The 19,400-nt window shown below is 47.0% G+C and overlaps 1 protein-coding gene across 1 annotated transcript; it reads right to left on the bottom strand.

Moving 5' to 3' along the window:
* Window positions 1-819: 819 nt before the first annotated feature.
* Window positions 820-16,516, bottom strand: LOC122920749 (3-galactosyl-N-acetylglucosaminide 4-alpha-L-fucosyltransferase FUT3-like). Its single transcript, XM_044270463.1, has 2 exons — window positions 16,415-16,516; window positions 820-2,893 (listed from the first exon to the last, which is right to left on the bottom strand). Exon 2 carries the CDS (start codon window positions 2,884-2,886, stop codon window positions 1,834-1,836), a length of 1,053 nt encoding a protein of 350 aa, XP_044126398.1. The 5' UTR covers window positions 2,887-2,893; window positions 16,415-16,516; the 3' UTR covers window positions 820-1,833.
* Between the last annotated feature and the right edge of the window lie 2,884 nt (window positions 16,517-19,400).

The raw sequence follows: 19,400 nt of genomic DNA, 5'->3' as shown, positions 1-19,400 counted from the left end.
GGTCAGTATTGGTAGAGTCACTGTCACCAGTGGGGTACCACAGGGAGTATTGGGCCCAATTCTCTTCAATATTTTTATTAATGATATTATAGAAGGCTTGCACAGCAAAATATCAATTTTTCTAAATTGTGTAAAGTAATTAACATGGAAGAGGACAGTATACTGCTACAGAAGGGTCTCGGTAGATTCGAGGCTTGGGCAGAGAAGTGTCAGTTATGCACATGGGAAGGAAAAATACATGTCATAGGTACATACTAAATGGTAAAACACTGGGTAACACTGACATGGCAAAAGACCTGCCAAGGCCAATAAGATAAAGGGTTGCATCAAAATTGGCATAGATGCCCGTGACGAGAACATAGTCCTGCCACTTTACAAATCACTAGTCAGACCACACATGGAGTACTGTGTACAGTTATGGGCTCCTGTGAACAAGGCAGACATAGCAGAGCTGGAGAGGGTTCAAAGTAGGGCAACTAAAGTAATGGGAGGACTACAGGACCCAGAAAGATCGCCAAAATTAAATGTATCCCTCCTATGATCTATTTATCCCCAGGGCTGTGACGAAGGGACATCCTCTGCGTTTGGAGGAAAGAAGGTTTGTACACAAACATAGAAGAGGATTCTTTATGGTAAGAGCAGTGAGACTATGGAACTCTCTGCCCGAGGAGGTGGTGATAATATTACAGGTTATAGTTACTAGAGATGGATTGTTGATCCAGGAGTCGGGAAATAATTTCCCCCCTAAAGTGAGTAAAATTGGCTTCGACCTCACAGGGGTCTTTTTTTTTTTTTTCCTCTGGATCATCTTTGCAGGATAATAGGCTGAACTGGATGGACAAATGTCTTTTTTCAGGATTAAAAACTATGTTGCTATGTTTCTATGAAAGTTATGTAGTCAATATGGATAAAATGAGACATAAGTCCATCAAGTTCAACCAAGAGATGCGTTGGGTATGTGACTTTTAGAAAAAGAAGCGAGACCCAGATTTCTACACATTTTCATAAGCATTAATGCTGTTTACTTTTAAGAATACATTTATGGTTCAATCAGTTTTTATTGATTTATCCAAGCAGATTAGCAATAATAATTACCAAGCATTGTAAGAGGCAATTGTGAAAAACACATGAAAGATGTAATATATAAGACACTAGTAATGTTGATTAGTATCAACCTATGAAACATTTGAGAATATGAGTATAATAAGGAGAACTAAAAAAATTATAATAAATAAACAAATATCAAAAATGTAGGAGTAAGGAAACAAGAAGGAGGATAGAAGAGGAGACAAGACACATACATTAGGTAAGGAACACGGATATCGGGAGAATGCATGGAGACAAGATATACCATATCTAAACTAATAACATCAAGAGAACTTAAAGATCATGAAAGAGAGCCATCTCTCAGCCAAGCCGAGAAGCGCGAAGAGGATTAAGAATACATTTAAACCTTATTATACTGTCCACTGTGACCACGTCCTGAGGTGATTATTCCATAGATTCAAGGTTCTTACAGTAAAGAAGCTTTGACGCTTCTGGAGACTGAACTTTTTCTTCTCCAGTCGGAGGCAGCACCTTTTAGGGGATTTTACATGGAACAGCTTTTCACCAAGTTTTTTTATACGGCCATTTATATATTTGTATAGGTTAATAATGTCCCCTCTTAAATGTCTCTTCTCAAGACTAAATAAAGGTAATTCTTTTAAGTTGTAATCATGAATAAGTTTACAAGGATATTCTTCCATCAGCCATCAGGTCCATATAGAGTGAAATGTTCCTTTTTCACCCGTCAATCACTTCAGCAGTGCGGTGTAGATGTTGGCGCATCCATCATGTGTACCATTTAGAAAGACTTGGAATAGTTCGGTATGATGGAGCCTTATGCAGAGCTAAACAGGCTTTGCAGTAATGGATGTTCCATCTGGCATCCCCAACCGGCTGTAGTCTTGACCTCCACCTAAAATACTGTTCATATTTAAGGGGCTGTTTATCCAGTTCTAGCAGATAATCAGCAAGGTCCTTTGCAGTAGGAAAATCATCAACATGAATAAAAGAATCTGAAGGAATAAATTTTTCATAAATCTTTCTAGGTGGGCCTAGAACTACTGGCACAGTTCCAGATTGTAGAGCATTCATCCAGAGTTTTTCAGTGATATAGTCTGTATGTATGGAGTTCTCAAATGACAAGTAGAATTTATAGCTTGATAAGACTGCATTTAACTTGTCCATAGATAAATGTTTGTGTTCTTGACCATAAATTTCTACACTTATGTGATTCTTTAGTTCCTTATAAAACTTAACCCGCTTAGATGTAGGATCCCAGTTACTTATAGTCCATGCTACTAATTTAGACTTTTCTGGAATGGTAAAATTTTGAGATACATCTTTCTTCTGTAGCCAACCATAAGGAGTGAAGATGTCAGAGTCACTTCTGTAGGACATAGTGAGGTTGATGAGATTGTCCATCAAGTCCAAATTTGGACTATGTCTTGGAGATTCCAAGTTAAACCACACCCAGTACTGTCCTTCTGGTCTCGGTATCTGTGGCATTTGACTTTTGGAGCGGCAAACATCTCTGTGGTGGAAAATGACAGCATTTGCTTTCAAATACAGGCTGCGGTCATCGGTGAAGAAGCACCGAGGATTATTAAAGGGTTTTGGACACTGATTTAAGGGGAAGTGATTGCCGAAGGGCAATGTCCATAGCAACACAATCAAATCTGCTTCTGTTTGGGATGGAAGAAGTTGACTGGAACAACGGGATTCAAGGGAACCATATTTATAAATGTTATTAAAGGTAAATAGCAGAAGGGCGAGTAAAGCTAATGTGGGGAATGTTATAATATATTTATGATTCAGTGTAGATTGCAGCACAGGCTTCATATCACATCTGAAACAGAAAGAAAAAGAAAAAATTAACGATACATGTTCTTTTTAGTTTGCAATGTATGGACAATGTATGGTTAGGTAACTTATCATGCAATTCAGATGGCTATGGTTATCGGTTTACAACTGCCAATATTGTGGTCAGTGGGATTTGTATAGTATTTTTTATACAACTTTTTATACTATCAACTCGGCGTAATGTGGTGGTTATCATACTAGGAGGAGAAGTCGATCCCTTATCTGCTACTGTTTGTACATTCTCACTATGATGGTCATGTTCATCTCTTCGCATAAGCTCTCCTCTCGCACTAAGGGCTCATGCACACGACCGTTGGATGTTTTGCAGATCCGCAAAATACAGGTACCAGTCGTGTGCATTCTGCATTTTGCAGAACGGAATGGCTGCCCCTAATAGAACAGTCTTATCCATAATGCGGACAATAATATGACATGTTCTATATTTTTTTTTGCAGAACGGCCATGTGGACATACGGAAAATGAAAGGTGAAATCTGATTGGTTGCTTTGGGCAACTAAGCCAGTTCTACTTTACACCAGTTTGACAAATCTCCCCCTATAGATATATATATATATATATTATTTTTTATTTTTTTATTTTATTTATTTAGCTATGGCAGTTGAAGAATGGAACGGAGCATGTGCGACCACCTCAGTGGGTGGATGCGCAATTATACAGATTAAATACCAGAGGGTGCCAAAATAATGACGTAAAGAAAATATCTCACAACTGGAGTATTTTTGTAACCAAAAGTAAATTAAAAAAGTAACTAGTTTTTCATGCTAAACTATGTTAAACTAACATTTAGTGGTGGCACCACCCCTTTAAAGAGGACCTTTCACCTGAAAATGAAAGTTAAACTAAAGATATAGCCTTACTTACATGCCCCCGGTATTGCTTATTCAGTCATTCATTTTTCAATCAGTGACCCCGTTTGTCCGCGCTGCCCCCCGAAATATTTGCCGCCTTGAATGCTAATAAGCCATTCGGCTCAACTTGGTGGGCCTTCAAAAGTTCTCCTGGGCGTGTCATTCTTCTCCCTGGCATGGAGCGCATCCAATCAGCGCAGGGGGCAGCGCGGACAAACGGGGTCACTGATTGAAAAATGAATGACTGAATGAGCAATACCGGGGGCATGTAAGTAAGGCTATATCTTTAGTTTAACTTTCATTTTCAGGTGAAAGGTCCTCTTTAAGCTTGCATGATGTACAGTTATGTGATAGTGATTGCAGCATTGACTGCCAGCTTGGCTCTTTCTGTAATAGTCAGGATTGGAGATAATGTAGATCCCAACACTTTAACCCCATAGCAACACTGGTTGCTGGTTATAATGCTTTGGTATACTGGATAAACAAATGCATTATATCAGCATTAATCGCTGATTAAATACATTCAATTATGAAATAAATGTTATTAAAGGTTTATTCAAAAAACAAAATGACAGTTAAAAAGTAAAAATGGGTTTATTTTGTAAAAATAGTAAAAATAACGACACACATACACACCTAGTGACCTGGTGGTTCACTGGTAAAGAGGTTAATGGTATTATGTAATGCATTGTATTCCTTAAAAGCTGTATATGGAGTAAGGAATTAATTTACTAACCCTGGATTAAGTTGCTAGGTGTGGGCTGGTCCTACCCTTCTTATCTGGGGGCTACATGTAGCAGCTTGTGAGAATGGTAAGAGGCACAGTAGCAGGCAGGGATACACCAGCCCTGTGAGTCAAGAAAAGGTGACTATAGTAAGTGACAGCCTCTGAGGGAAAGAAGAACTGACACTAATAGAAGGTAGTCAGGCCATTTAAAGGGAGAGTGCATGAACAAGAAGCCAGTGAAGGTAACACATGTGTCAGGCTGTGGACTTCACTGCATTTTGGTTTGGTTCATAGCTTTAGGCACACTTCCATACCCTAGCAACAGACTTGCCACCTTTTACAGGACTACACCCGATATTTGGGCATTGCAAAATTATTGATAAGAAGATAGAGAAATTGCATTGTTTATCTGGAAAAGGACTCAGAGATGGCCTTACCTATCTCCTCCACCTACTCTTTATGCTGGCTTGGAAAAATCAACACCATGGTCACCCCAATTGCCACTAGCAGGACATCCCAAGCCAGAGTTTTCCCCCAAGCAGAAGAACAGGTGCACCACTCCATCCACTGCACAGCTCAGGGACTGTCAGAGTGAGGTCCACCACTGTGAGTACTACTACCACCACCATTATTGCCGCTACCACCATTCCCACCTTCTTTTTTCCCCCTCCCTGGCTTGCTGCACACATACACTCACAGTTGCAATCGTCATGACTCATATAATAAAGTTAGTATGATAATTAAACTGCGCAGTAAACAGCGTAAAACAATTATATTCCTATTTTTCCTATTCCTGCCCCCCCCCAAAAAAATAATTAATTAATTAATTAATCTGTCAGCAGATTTGTAGCTATGAAACTGGCTGACCTGTTACATGTGCACTTGGCAGCTGAAGACATCTGTGTTGGTCCCATGTTCACATGTGCCCGCATTGCTGAGAAAAATAAAGCTTTAATATATGCAAATGAGCCTCTAGGAGCAACGGGGGCGTTGCCGTTACACCTAGAGGCTCTGCTCTCTCTGCAACTGTCACGCCCTCTGCACTGTGATTGACAGGGCCGAGCAGTGTAAATGTGATCACCCTGGCCATGACTTCTCCTAAAGTCAATAAAGTGGAGAGGCCATGACAGTTGCAGAGTTATGAGGAGGCTTATAGGCCATACTTTACACCTCTGGAAAATTGTGTCATTAAAAAATACAACTCATCTTGCAAAAAACAAGCTCTGATACAGCTATGTCAACAGAAAACTAAAACAGATACAGCTGTCTGAAGGGGCCAATTTCAAAACAAAACAGATTTGGACCTTAATGGCAAAATAGGCTTGGTACTCAAAGAAGTATTCCCATCTGGGACATTGATGAGAGATCAGTAGAATAATCCAGCAATGACAGATAGGTGCGGGTCTCACCTCAGGGACCCATTCTTATCTCCAGAACGGGATCCATGAAGTGAAGAAGAGGACACGTTGTGGTGGCCTCCCCATTCACTGCTATGGGACTTCAGAAAAAAACAGCAAGTGTGCTCAGTTATTTTTGGAAATCTCATAGCAGTTAATGGAGAGCAAGACTCCCCACCGTGGCCGTCTTTCTATTCACCACCATGAGACTGCTGGAAAATTAGCCGAGCCCACTCTCAGCTATTTTGGGATCTCCAATCCTAGTGAACGCTCCCACTTCTTTTTGATGGCCCATTTATACCATAAATGTTGAGATGGGACAACTCCTCAAAGAGGTTAGGAAAAGTTTACTTTACTATAGGACAATCTGTCACAAAGACCAGGATTGTCAAACGGTGTGTAGCTCTCATAGTGCGGATTGGGTTGATAGATTACTGGGAGGGGCCAGCGGTTTTGGTACAGATTGGCACCAATGACAAAGTTAGAAGTAAGTGGAGGATCCTTAAAGTCCTTCTGTCAGCAGATTTGTACCTAGGACGTTGGTTGACCTGTTGCACAGTAAAATATAATTTTACTGCAGGCCAGTGGACTAGAGGCACCAAAAATTATTAATTCACCGGACAGAAAAGAACAATTGATAATGTGGCTGGAGGTATTTTTATATGTGACCGCCTAATATACCTTCAGCCACATAATGACTTGATCTTTTCTGTACGTTAAATGCATAATTTTTGGGGCCTGTAATGTAACTGGCCAACAGTAAGATTGCTATACAGTGACCTCCTAATGTACCTCCAGCCACATAATCACTTGTTCTTTTCTGTACGGTCAATGCATAATTTTTGGGGCCTGTAATTTAACTGTTGGCCAGTTACATTACAGGCCCCAAAAATTATGCATTCAACGTACAGAAAATATCAAGTCATTATGTGGCTGGAGGTACATTAGGCGGTCACAGTATAACAATTTTACTGTTGGCCAGTTAGATTACAGGCCCCAAAAATTATGCATTCACCATACAGAAAAGAACAAATGATTATGTGGCTGGAGGTACATTAGGCGGTCACCGTATAAAAATACCTCCAGCCACATAATCACTTGTTCTTTTCTGTACGGTGAATGAGTGATTTTTGGGGCCTGTAGTCCACTGGCCTGCAGTAAAATTGATATCCATTGACCGTCTAATATACCTCCAGCCACATAATCACTTGTTCTTTTCTGTAAGGTGAATGAATAATTTTTGGGGCTTGTAGTCCACTGGCCTGCAATTAAATTGATATCCAATGACCGTCTAATATACCTCCAGCCACATAATCACTTGATGTTTTCTGTACGGTGAATGCCTAATGTTTGGGGCCTGTACTCTACTGGCCTGCAGTAAAATTGTTATCCACTGACCGTCTAAGGGTACTTTCACACTTGCGGCAGAGGATTCTGGCAGGCAGGTCCGTCGCCGGAACTGCCTGCTGGATTAAGTAATCCGGATGCACACAGATGCATTTGTGAGACGGATCTAGATGCGGATCTGTCTCACAAATGCATTGCCATACCGGATCCATCTCTCCGGTGTCATCTGGAAAAATGGATCCGGTATTCATTTTTTTTGCATTTTTAAAGGTCTGCGCATTCCGGCAAGTGATCAGTATTTTTGGCCGGAGAAAAAACTGCAGCATGCTGCGGTATTTTCTCTGTCCAAAAAATGTAAGGACTGAACTGATGCATCCTGATGCATCCTGAATGGAATGCACTCCACTCAGAATGCATTAGGATAAAACTGATCCGTTTTTTTTCCGGTATTGAGCTCCTGTGACGGAACTCAATACCGGAAAACTAAAACGCTAGTGTGAAAGTACCCTAATATACCTCCAGCCACGTAATCGCTTAATGTTTTCTGTCCGGTGAATGCATAATGTTTGGGGCCTGTACTCCCGTGGCCTAAAATAAAAATCTTCTAGGCTTCAACAGGGCACATTTTTGAGAGTTTCCCTTTAAGACGCATACAAATGGCCCCTGATTAAAATACATATTTTTTGTGGGAATTTATGCCATTGATCCCCCTCTGGTATGTCACTGTCCATGTTGTGGGATGATTTGTGCACTTCTAGTATTTGGTGGCTGCAAATATGACCTTAAGGCTTTTCAGGTTTGCCTGCCATTAAAGTGAATGGGGCCTGCCGCGAACTTGCGGTTCGCGAACATTTGATCATGTTCGCGCGATCGTGTTTGCGAATCGTCCCGGCCGATGTTCGTCCATCACTATGGCAGATGAGGTTTAACACTGACAAATGCACTTAGGAATTTTAGTGAACAGCAAACTAAGGGTACTTTCACACTTGCGGCAGGACGGATCCGACAGGCTGTTCACCATGTCGGATCCGTCCTGCGGCTATTTCGCCGTGCCCGCGGACCGCCGCTCCGTCCCCATTGACTACAATGGGGACGGGGGCGGAGCTCCGGCGCATCACGGCGCTGCACGGAGAAAGGCCGCCGGACTAAAATTACTGCATGTCAGGCTTTTTAGTCCGGCGGCTTTCTCCGTGCACCGCCGTGCTGCGCCGGAGCTCCGCCCCCGTCCCCATTGTAGTCAATGGGGACGGAGCGGCGGTCTGCGGGCACGGCGAAATAGCCGCAGGGCGGATCCGACATGGTGAACAGCCTGTCGGATCCGTCCTGCCGCTAGTGTGAAACTAGCCTTAGCTGTAGAAACCAGTGTCAGGCAGCTGCTGCCAAGGCCAATAAAATAATGGGTTGCATCAAAAAGGGCATAGATGCCAGTGATGAGAACATAGTCCTACCACTTTACAAATCACTAGTCAGACCACACATGGAGTACTGTGTACAGTTCTGGGCTCCTGTGAACAAGGCAGACATAGCAGAGCTGGAGAGGTTACAGAGGAGGACAACTAAAGTAATAACTGGAATGGGGCAACTACAGTACCCTGAAAGATTATCAAAATTAGGGTTATTCAGGGGAGATCTAATAACTATGTATAAATATATCAGGGGTCAGTACAGAGATCTCTGCTATGTTCTATTTATATTCAGGTGTGTTGTAAAGGTACTTTAATTAAGAACAATTTTTTATTAGCACATTTAGTAAATGTATTTATTCACTTAGCCTGGGTAAGCTTATTTATTCTCAAATCTTTCGAATTCACATTTTAAAACACCAAGACTGTCATGAGAGGAATTTTTCTACTTCTAGAGGAAAAAAGTTTTTTACACAAGTATTGAAGGCTGCTTGCAGCCTGTATTTGTGGGAGGGGCGCGCTTACCTCATTTAAACCCCCTCCCACAAGCAGAAGGGCGCCCGGCTTCTTGCTTCTGCAGTTTCCAGCGCCTTGACGTCACTTCCGGTCGCGGCTCTGTCGGTTCGTCGTCCCGTTCGTGCGTTCCCCATCATCACCTCGGGAGTATCGTGAGTATCACTGCTGCGGCCCGGCCAGATGCGCCTTGCCACCGGCACCTCGTATCATCAGCAGCCGCCGTCTGACCCGGCGCATCGGGGGGGCGGGGGGGTTGGCTGAACTGACAGCGCGGCGGCTGCCGGTTCCCGCCTTGCGGCTGCGGCAGAGCCACCTGAGCACCACGCGGCACGCCAGGTGAGGCGCCTGCGGGCAGCATGTGGGTTGGGGGGGGGTTTACAACGCAGCGGCGGCCCGGTCCCCGGTATCCATGCGGCGGGGGAGGGGGGCCGGCAGCGGCTGCGGTCCTCCTCTGGCTGGCGGTGTGTGTGTCAGGGGGGATCAGAGATTGAGGCAGTAGGCCTGATCTCCCTGGGTCATACACCTCGGTCCGCAAGTCAAGGTGCCACTTCATAGTATGTGCATGTAAATCTGAGCAATGGTGCTGGGGCAGTATGTCACACATAAGCAAACCAGGATATGATAATCAATGGTGACACGTGCAGGTTGCTTCCAAAAACAGTTACAGTAAACTCTGTCTCAAGTCCCAAGACTAGGATGGCAGAACATGTAGAGACAGGAATGCACTATCCACCTTGTTAAAAAAAAAATAAAAAAAAAATTTGGTCCTAAATCACCCAGACGTGTCTTCCAAAAAAAAAAACGCTCAAGCACAGATGTCTTCCTGAATCACGCAGTCGCTAATGTCTTCCCTGATTCGCTCAGGCGCAAGGTCTTCACCGGAAGCCCTCAGGCACAATGTTCTTTCCTGCATCACCCAGGCGCAATATCTTCCCTGTACCACTCAGGCGCCATGTCTGCCCTGAATCGCTCAGGGACAATGCCTTCAGGTACCACCCAGGGATGTCCCTTCCATTCACCCATGTGCATGTTCCTGATTCACTGATATGCAATGTTTCTTGTTTCTCACGTGCAATGTTGGCGGAGTCACTCAGGCGCAATGGTTCCCTGAAATCGCTCGGGTGCAATGGTTCCCTGAAATCGCTCGGGTGCAATGGTGCCCTGAAGACGCTCGGGTGCAATGGTTCCCTGATTCGCTCAGGTGCAATGGTTCCCTGAATCGCTCAGGTGCAATGGTTCCCTGAATCGCTCAGGTGCAATGGTTCCCTGAATCGCTCAGGTGCAATGGTTCCCTGAATCGCTCAGGTGCAATGATTCCCGGAATCGCTCAGGTGCAATGGTTCCCTGAATCGCTCAGGTGCAATGGTTCCCTGAATCGCTCAGGTGCAATGGTTCCCTGAATCGCTCAGGTGCAATGGTTCCCTGAATCGCTCAGGTGCAATGGTTCCCTGAATCGCTCAGGTGCAATGGTTCCCTGAATCGCTCAGGTGCAATGGTTCCCGGAATCGCTCAGGTGCAATGGTTCCCGGAATCGCTCAGGTGCAATGGTTCCCGGAATCGCTCAGGTGCAATGGTTCCCGGAATCGCTCAGGTGCAATGGTTCCCGGAATCGCTCAGGTGCAATGGTTCCCTGAATCGCTCAGGTGCAATGGTTCCCTGAATCGCTCAGGTGCAATGGTTCCCTGAATCGCTCAGGTGCAATGGTTCCCTGAATCGCTCAGGTGCAATGGTTCCCTGAATCGCTCAGGTGCAATGGTTCCCTGAATCGCTCAGGTGCAATGGTTCTCGGAGTCGCTCAGGGGCAACGGTTCCCTGAATCGCTCAGGTGTTTGGTTGGTTCACTGACCAGCAGGTAGCGGCCCTCGCCGTGCAACGGTAAAGCACGGCTTATTTTATTTATTTTTTCATAAGCAGGGCCGCAACCACCAGAGCTTCTAGCAAACCACGGTCGTTGCGCCTATTTTCCCGGTTCAGGTAAGATACAGCCGCAAGGCTGTGCTACGACCTATTACCGCATTTAGCTATTCGTGGTCATAAGCTCCCGTTCATAGGTCTCTGCCTCATACAGAAGTCTGTAACGTGGTTCCTTTCGGTCAAGGTAAGTAGCAGGCAACGCCATTCGGTCAGGAGAACTATTTCCCCTGTAGCTCTCGGTCGGGCTCCCGGGGGGGGGGGGGAAAGGAAGTCTTATATGTCACCTTCATACCTCCTCCATGCAGCTTGAAGATGTCGCAGGTCCCTGAGTCGGAGGAGAATCTGTCCTTGGCCGGAACCTCCGTGTCAGGCCGCGCCAGCAACCCCTCCCTGAGGAGCTGGACCATTCCAAAACTGATAGCGGAGCTCAGACGGAGAGGGATTCACCATCCTGCCACCGCAAGAAAAGCGGAGCTGTACCGGCTCCTGATGACGGCTCCATCAGGGTCAAACGAGGAGCCTTCTCCCTCATCAATCCAGCTGACCCTCCTGCAGCTGCAGGCCACCATCGCCAGTCTGGCAGGTTCGGTGGCAGATATCCAGACTAGGATGGGGGAGTGGGAGTCCCGGCCTCCTCCGGCCCTGCCTTCTCCAGCATGTCCGGTCTTGCCGTCTACGTCCCAAGAGTTGACGCCAGGTACGGTCCGTGTCAGACCCCAGATTGCCCCCTCGCATTACATTCCGGAAAACCTTAAAAAGGACATCCTGGCGGGGAGGGACGTCAACCTGGCGTCCATTCTCATTGCGTCGCAAGACGTATCGGAGAATAAAATCATCAACTGCGGGGAGGTCTCGGTGGTCACGCGTGCCAAGGATTCCCGCCTGAACCGGAAACTGTCGGTTCCCGAGTTCGTCCTGGCATTCAGCCTCTACCGGGATACCATCTGCAGCGTCCAGCCACACAGACGTGAGGAGCTGGACTCCTACCTGTACCAAGTCACCGACTTAGGGTACAAATACGGGGGAAAGAACTTCTACGATTATCACAGGTCTTTTTCAGCCAAAGCGGCAGCCGCCCTCGCTCAGTTCCAGTTCATCACGGACTGGGCGAGCTTGGACATGGAGCTGTTCTGCCGTCATTTTGCTGGGTTGCAGGCCCCCACGTGCGCTTCATGCCAATCCATCCAGCACACGGCCGACTGGTGCCCTAATCTTCCCACCCCGGCCCGGGAAAGCTCCCAGCCAGGCCCCTCTGGCGCGCAACGGTCTCAGGGTTCCACCGACAAGCTGGGCAGGCCCATCACCTTCTTAGGCCAAAGTCAGGTTTGCAACAACTTTAATGCCGGGGGCTGTGGTTTCAACAGTTGTAGAGCTCTGCATGTGTGTTCCCTCTGCTTCAGGGCCCACCCCCGCTCCAGCTGCCCGAAGAGGCAACGTAAGGCTCTATGACTATCCGACATCAACGTCGAGCTCTTGGGCATCCTGTTACGGGATCACCCGGATCGCCAGTCAGTGGAGTTCCTCATCACCGGTTTCGAGAAGGGTTTCAACACAGGATTCATTACCCTCCCGCAAAGTTCCTGGGAAGGAGGGAACCTGCAGTCAGCCTTACAGGATCCAGAGGCGGTGGCCACTCTGTTGCGGGACGAGGTCCGCAAAGGGTTCCTGCTAGGCCCGTTTGAAACCATTCCCTTTTCCGAGTGGAGAATCAACCCCATTGGTCTAGTCTCCAAACAAGCTTCAAATAAAAAGCGTCTGATATACGACCTGTCTGCTCCACACATGTCGCCGATCCCCAGTCTCAACTCCCTGATTCCATCGGGGGAGTTCTCAATGTCCTATTCGTCCATTGACGAGGCCATTCAGTTCATCCTGCTGGCTGGGGAGGGGGCTTGGTTGGCCAAGGCCGACATCGCGGATGCCTTCAAGCTACTCCCCATCCTTCCTCGGTTATGGCAGTACTACGGGTTGCAGTGGGCAGACAGGTTTTATTTTGCTAACCGCCTTACATTTGGGTCTAAAAGCAGCCTGTGGTTGTTCAACAAGTTTGCCTGTGCCTTACATTGGATCCTTGTCCATCATGGGGGGATGGAAATGGTCATTCATTACTTAGATGACTTCCTAATCGTCGAGAGGCCCCAGAGCCCCCCATCAGGTTTGGGGAGCTTGCTCCAGCTATTCGCCAGGCTCAAGGTCCCGGTGGCAGCCGCCAAGACAGAGGGTCCAGGCACGGGGGTTACCTTCTTGGGCATTACTCTGGACTCGGTCCGCATGGAGGCCAGCCTCCCCGCGGCCAAGTTGGCCAAGATCAAGTCCGCCGTTGCCTCCGCGGCCTCTTCTGGAGTTTTGTCCAGGCAGGAGCTCCAGTCCCTGTTAGGATTCCTTACATGTACCTTCAAAATCATGCCACAGGGGAGGTCCTTCATCTCGCGGCTCCTCAATCTCCTCCCGGCTGCTCCTGATCAGGACTCCACCGTCCGGCTGGACGGTCCTGCCATGGCGGATCTTAAGATGTGGCGAACCTTCCTGACCGGGTGGAATGGCATTTCTTTGTTCGTGCCATCCCCGAATGCGGCTTCCCCCACGGTTTACACCGACGCCGCGGGCTCCCGCGGGTTCGCGGCGATCTTCTATCCGCACTGGTTGGTCGGCAGTTGGCCGGTGGAGCTCCTGTCCGAGGCGGGGGCCATGAGGTCCTCGCCACTATTGGAGCTATACCCCATTGTGGCGGCAGCCCACGTCTGGGGTCCGCTCTGGGCAAACAAATCGGTCATCTTGAGAACGGACAGTCAGGTTCTGGTGGAAGTGATCTCCAAGGGGAGGGCCAAAAATCTCAGGATTATGTCTATGTTGCGTAGGCTTGTCTGGCTGTCCCTGGAGTGTAACTTCCACATCTTCGCGGTCCATATTCAGGGAGCGCAGAATGTGGCAGCTGACGCCCTGTCCCGCTTTAATCTCAATACTTTCTTCCAGGAACTCCCAGAGGCGGATCCTGTCGGCGTTCCAGCTCCACCTTACAGCGCCCTCCTGCTGGACTAGAACCCCTGGTCGCAACCGCGCAGTCATTGATCCGGCGGTCGCTAGCCACCAGCACCGCCAGGAATTATGATACCGGGTTCAGCATGTTTAGACGCTTTGCTGACACTCACCCGCAGGGGAACGTAGACGAGGTCACTTTCATCATGGCGTTCATAGCCCATTGCCACTCCCACCGCCACCTCTCATACAATACCATCAGGCTGTATTTGGCAGGCATCCAGCACCACCGGATGCTCAGCGACCCCTCTGCCAGGTCCATCTTCTCGAATCAGGCCATCAAAGCCACCCTCAGGGGCGTTCAGAAGGTCAGCACGGCAGTCCAGGTGCGCAGGCAGCCGGTCTCAGGTGAGCTTTTCCGCAGGTTATCCATAGCCCTGGATGGGCTTCCTTTTGGCCAATTTGCAAGCATCGTCACGAAGGCAGCCATGTATCTCGGGTTTTATGGGTTCCTCAGGCCCGGGGAATTCACCTGCAACACCATCTCCCGAACGACCCTGCTAAGACGGCATCTCGCATGGCACTCCGACCACTTTGTCTTGTCCATTCCGTTCTCCAAGACCAGTCAAACCGGTCCCCCCACGGAGGTGGAATTTTACCCCACGTCTAACTGTTGGTGTCCTATCAAGGTGCTCCAGGAGCTCCTGGCCTCCCTTCAATCTCCCGCTTTGGACGGCCTGTTACTCCCAGTTCACGGGAAGCCCCTGTCTTCCACCATGTTCATCGCCAATATCCGCACCCTGGCCGCAGGTTTGGGTTACAACCCTAGCGCAATATCCGGGCACTCATTTCGAATAGGGGCGGCGTCGGCAGCATCCAGTCACCAGGTACCAGCGCACATCATCCGTAAGATGGGTCGATGGAGATCATCCTGCTTTTCAAGGTACATCCCAAATCCACGGACGGAAGTATCCTGAGCCTTCTGTTCTTTGGCATTATAGGCCGCACAATGCTTCAATAAATACTTCATACCCTGCAACTTGCCGATTCTCTTGCCCACTTATTCAGGCCTTACCTCGTCGCTGGCATCGGGCACACTCCAGCCAGTCGGGTAGGGACGGGGACGGTCCATAGGCATGCCTATCCTGGCTCTAGCAGCTCCTCCCACAAGTATTGAAGGCTGCTTGCAGCCTGTATTTGTGGGAGGGGCGCGCTTACCTCATTTAAACCCCCTCCCACAAGCAGAAGGGCGCCCGGCTTCTTGCCCTCCCTCCCATCCCATTCTTAAATACCTTCCTCTTGGGTGGCCCACTTATTCAGGCCTTACCTCGTCGCTGGCATCGGGCACACTCCAGCCAGTCGGGTAGGGACGGGGACGGTCCATAGGCATGCCTATCCTGGCTCTAGCAGCTCCTCCCACAAACATAGAAGATAATTCTTTACTATGGAACTCTCTGCCTGAGGAGGTGGTGATGGTGAATTCACTAAAAGAGTTCAAGAGGGGCCTGGATGGATTTCTGGAGTGTAATAATATTACATGTTATAGTTAATAGATTTCTGGAGAAGGGTCATTGATCCAGAGAGTTATTCTGAATGCCTGATTGGAGTCAGGAAGGAATTTCTTTCCCCTAAAACAAGCAAAAATGTCTTTGACCTCATGAGTAATAATCTTTTATTTATTTATCTTTTTGGCATATTAGCAGTGCACCTATTGCAGTGAGCCCCAGAGAAGCCTGAGGGGAGGATGAGAGTGCTAGTGGTCCTGATTAGAGGATATGTCACAGTGGTCTGCCTTAGGCCATCGCTTCCGAGGGCTGATTCAGTAAAAAGGAGGGAACACCCCTTCCTCCCTCGGGCACTCCCTGTAGTTGGGGCTCCTGCCTGATGATAGTTTGAGGTGCGCTTGATGTTGATGGTTGTATGGGTGCCAGGCAGGAGATGTAGTAGGTGCAATGCAACGCAATGGTCACCGTGTGGTGTAGTAGGAATCAGTAACCAGGCCAAATTTAGAACAAATCTTGAATGCAAAATAGGAGTTGTAATACATCCAACAACAGTCTGTACACAGTGCAAATCATTTTGCTAGATATATGTGCATGAATTAGGCAATGTTGGAAGCAATGGCTCTCTGTTTACACTCTTATTCAAGTGTCCCTCTTTAGAATCTCTAGCTGGTGACTGTATTCTATCAATAACTCCTGCAATTCGCATGCCGACGTGCAGGTGAAAAGATACAACTGGTCAACTTTTACTGACACATCAGTTACTGATGTGTGTAGGGTTTCTTAACTGGTAACCCCTCCACAGCAGCAGGGTCTGAAAGCTTTATGCAATTTACCTTGCTGACTGACTCCTCACCTGGTAATGCAGATTCTCAAATCTTGTATTTCTTGCTGAATCAGAAGCAGAGCATCCCATGGAGATTTATTGGTTGCTGAATTCTTGAAGCTGGTGGCCTGAGGAAAGGAGAAAACAGAGTCTGCTCATTTCCCCCTTTCAAGCTCTCCCTAAGACTAACTAGAATTCTCTGGAAAGATTGGTGGAGCCAGCCGACACCCTAAGCTCCTAAGAGGACTGGACCAGGATAATTACCCCTGGCTATATATACACCAGGCACAGATGTACTGGCGTACTGCACTATCACTTTCTTTTGCCCATGGCCACTTCACTTCCACCTGACCAAAGGTCACCTAAATTGAAGCCAATGTGGAGGCGTGGCCGGAAGCTGGTATGAGCGGACGCGTCTAGCTGAGCTCCGGACCCAAGCCCTAACTTCTTAATAATCCTGAGACTTGCTGATTGCAAACATTTCATCCAGGACGAGCAGAAGATCGGGAAGACCCCGAGGAAGGAATATCTCCCAAAATAGACCGCTAACTGCGGCAGAAAAACTAAGTGAATTGGCTTGTATTGAAAACCAAGATGGCGCTGGCTTATGTTCCCGCTCTCCAACCCCTACCGCTGAGAGGGATCCTGATCATAACGAAGAAGGGACACTACTGCGTCATGACATGCAGAACAAAGAAACTGAAAGCAGAATTTCGGCTATGGAAGACTGCGTAACACCTCTTCCATAAAAGATTCAAGAGCTGGAAAAGAAGGTCACATTTTGCCAAAAAAAGTGTGATGATTACGAGAACCGTACAAGAAGAAATAATTTGCGCATTATTGGGCTACCAGAAAGATCTGAAGGTAACAACCCTTGCGCGTTCATCACTACCTGGCTCAAAAATAAATTTATGGAGGCCACGTTCTCATCAGCCTTTATTATTGAATGAGCACATCGTGTTCCAGCTAGACCTCCCCAACCAGGGGCACCTCCTAGGCCATTGCTGGTGAGACTGCTGAATTTCACTGACAGGGATCATGTGCTAGAGTGGGCGCGCAACAAACAAGAGCTGCGATATGACAACGCTACCGTCATGATTTTCCCGGATTTCTCAGCCGAATTACAGAAACGCAGGGCTACCTTCACCATGGCGAAAAAAAGATTGAGAGAAATACAAACCGGATTCCAAAAAAGTTGGGACACTATACAAATCGTGAATAAAAACTGAATGCAATGATGTAGAGGTGCCAACTTCTAATATTTTATTCAGAATGGAACATAAATCATGGAACAAAAGTTTAAACGGAGAAAATGTACAATTTTAAGGGAAAAATATGTTGAATCAGAATTTCATGGTGTCAACAAATCCCCAAAAAGTTGGGACAAGGCCATTTTAACCACTGTGTGGCATCTCCCCTTCTTCTTACAACACTCAACAGACGTCTGGGGACCGAGGAGACCAGTTTCTCAAGTTTAGAAATAGGAATGCTCTCCCATTCTTGTCTAATACAGGCCTCTAACTGTTCAATCGTCTTGGGCCTTCTTTGTTGCACCTTCCTCTTTATGATGCGCCAAATGTTCTCTATAGGTGAAAGATCTGGACTGCAGACTGGCCATTTCAGTACCCGGATCCTTCTCCTACGCAGCCATGATGTTGTGATTGATGCAGAATGTGGTCTGGCATTATCTTGTTGAAAAATGAAGGGTCTTCCCTGAAAGAGATGACGTCTGGATGGGAGCATATGTTGTTCTAGAACCTGAATATATTTTTCTGCCTTGATGGTGCCTTTCCAGACATGCAAGCTGCCCATGCCACACGCACTCATGCAACCCCATACCATCAGAGATGCAGGCTTCTGAACTGAACGTTGATAACAACTTGGGTTGTCCTTGTCCTCTTTGGTCCGGATGACATGGCGTCCCAGATTTCCCAAAAGAACTTCAAATCGTGACTCGTCTGACCACAGAACAGTCTTCCATTTTGCCACACTCCATTTTAAATAATCCCTGGCCCAGTGAAAACACCTGAGCTTGTGGATCTTGCTTAGAAATGGCTTCTTCTTTGCACTGTAGAGTTTCATCTGGCAACGGCGGATGGCACGGTGGATTGTGTTCACTGACAATGGTTTCTGGAAGTATTCCTGAGCCCATTCTGTGATTTCCTTTACAGTAGCATTCCTGTTTGTGGTGCAGTGTCGTTTAAGGGCCCGGAGATCACAGGCATCCAGTATGGTTTTACGGCCTTGACCCTTACGCACAGAGATTGTTCCAGATTCTCTGAATCTTCGGATGATGTTATGCACAGTTGATGATGATAGATGCAAAGTCTTTGCAATCTTTCGCTGGGTAACACCTTTCTGATATTGCTCCACTATCTTTCTGCGCAACATTGTGGGAATTGGTGATCCTCTACCCATCTTGGCTTCTGAGAGACACTGCCACTCTGAGAAGCTCTTTTTATACCCAATCATGTTGCCAATTGACCTAATTAGTGTTAATTGGTCTTCCAGCTCTTCGTTATGCTCAAATTTACTTTTTCCAGCCTCTTATTGCTACTTGTCCCAACTTTTTGGGGATTTGTTGACACCGTGAAAATTTGAATCAACGCATTTTTCCTTTATAATGATACATTTACTCGGATTAAACGTTTGATCTGTCATCTACGTTCTATTACAAATAAAATATTGACATTTGCCATCTCCACATCATTGCATTCAGTTTTTATTCACAATTTGTTTAGTGCCCCAACTTTTTTGGAATCCGGTTTGTAAACTTACCCTTTTCCATGGCATATGTGGCTAGATTGAGGGTAGTAGATGGAGACACTAGCCGCTTCTTTAACACCCCGGAAGATGCCATCAGCTGGCTGGACAGCAAGAATAGGCAAGCAAGACCTCAGAGAGAAGCTAACCCCTGATGACACCCAAGTGACTGAAGAGAAGGAACAATCATTCAGAAAACAAGCAGACCTCGACCGGTGCTCACCTTGACTGAGGAATCATAATGGTGTGATTT

Source organism: Bufo gargarizans, chromosome 10, assembly GCF_014858855.1.
Source record: "Bufo gargarizans isolate SCDJY-AF-19 chromosome 10, ASM1485885v1, whole genome shotgun sequence".
NCBI lineage: Eukaryota > Metazoa > Chordata > Amphibia > Anura > Bufonidae > Bufo > Bufo gargarizans.
Note: the sequence above shows the minus strand (reverse complement) of the source record. Positions and strands in the feature narration are given on the sequence as shown.